The sequence below is a fragment of the Thermothelomyces heterothallicus genome, assembly GCF_042370625.1.
Source record: "Thermothelomyces heterothallicus CBS 202.75 unplaced genomic scaffold P884_scaffold_9, whole genome shotgun sequence".
NCBI lineage: Eukaryota > Fungi > Ascomycota > Sordariomycetes > Sordariales > Chaetomiaceae > Thermothelomyces > Thermothelomyces heterothallicus.
Genome location: NW_027192570.1, coordinates 464,233 through 465,264, shown reverse-complemented (window position 1 = coordinate 465,264; position 1,032 = coordinate 464,233). Strand labels below are relative to the sequence as shown.

Genomic DNA, 1,032 nt, shown 5'->3' with positions numbered 1-1,032 from the left:
CCAAAAAAAAAGAAAAGAAAAGAAAAAAGAAAAAGAAACGGGGTGCGAAGCTAGTGCCATGGTGTGAACTCGAATCCCACTCACCTCGGTAGCGGCGCTTCTTGGGATTGTAGCTGCTGCCGCCGCCCCTGCGGTCGTAGTCCGCCATTGAAAGTGAATCTCCTGATCTTGGAAGCAGCGGCAGTCGCAATGTTATGTGAGGCAGCAAGTGAGTATATGAATCCGCGATGGCGAATGGTTGTTTGTCGACGGAGGGTTCGCTTGTTTGCGTACAGGCAGCGGAAACAATTGCTTGCGATGCAGCTCCCAAGAGAAGTTGCAAGGCCAAACGCGAATTCAGAGTGGGTCTCTCAGCGCGCTGCTGCGGGTTCCCGGTTTCCATGTAACTTACAGAGTAAAGTGTAAGGTATGTACGGAGCACTTCTGATTCCGGGAACATTCGTGCTTCGTACAGTACTAACTACTGTATGTATTGTAATGTATGTACATATTCTGCCCATGACACCTACTTTTCTTGTAGAAACAGTGGTCTTGGCCATGTCAGCGGTAATGAAATGCAGCCGTACAATGTCTCGATGGCCCGGCCTTTAAGAGAGCACTTCTCTGATCTGTGACATTCAACGATCCGGATATAGCATGGCCTGTCTCGTTTTGTGCTTGGATAGCCCTAGTGATGATGTCGGGCATGTCTGACACGCCGCCGCGCATTTTGGGTGCTCGCAGCGGGAAGATGAGCCCCAATATCGCAACGAGTGTCTGTTGACTTCTCGGGAGACCCCCCTGGGGATTCCCTCGATCGGTTCCATTACTCGCGCGATTTTCTCTACTCAGCTAATAGTCCGAAGGGGCACGGCACTTGTCCTGCGGGCAGGATATAAAGGTAAAGGTTCGGGAAAGATGACAGTTGTGCTCACAGGCATGGCTGTCTCGAACCTCGGGACGAAGTCCACTGGAGGTTGAGCAGCCCCCAAGGTCTAGGGAAACATGAGGCTTGTAAGCGGTATATGTACATACATACACAGCTACGGGTTA

At 51.1% G+C, this 1,032-nt stretch overlaps 1 protein-coding gene across 1 annotated transcript in view; it reads right to left on the bottom strand.

The window, feature by feature from the left end:
• Window positions 1-270, bottom strand: part of P884DRAFT_242081 (MIF4G like-domain-containing protein) — a gene marked incomplete at its 3' end in the record, with an annotated part of 3,179 nt that extends 2,909 nt beyond the window's left edge. The window contains exon 1 of the mRNA XM_069440258.1: window positions 85-270. Within this exon, the coding sequence (XP_069298145.1) occupies window positions 85-148 (64 nt within the window). The 5' untranslated portion in view covers window positions 149-270. The remainder of the gene's footprint in view (window positions 1-84) is intronic.
• Window positions 271-1,032: the final 762 nt, after the last annotated feature.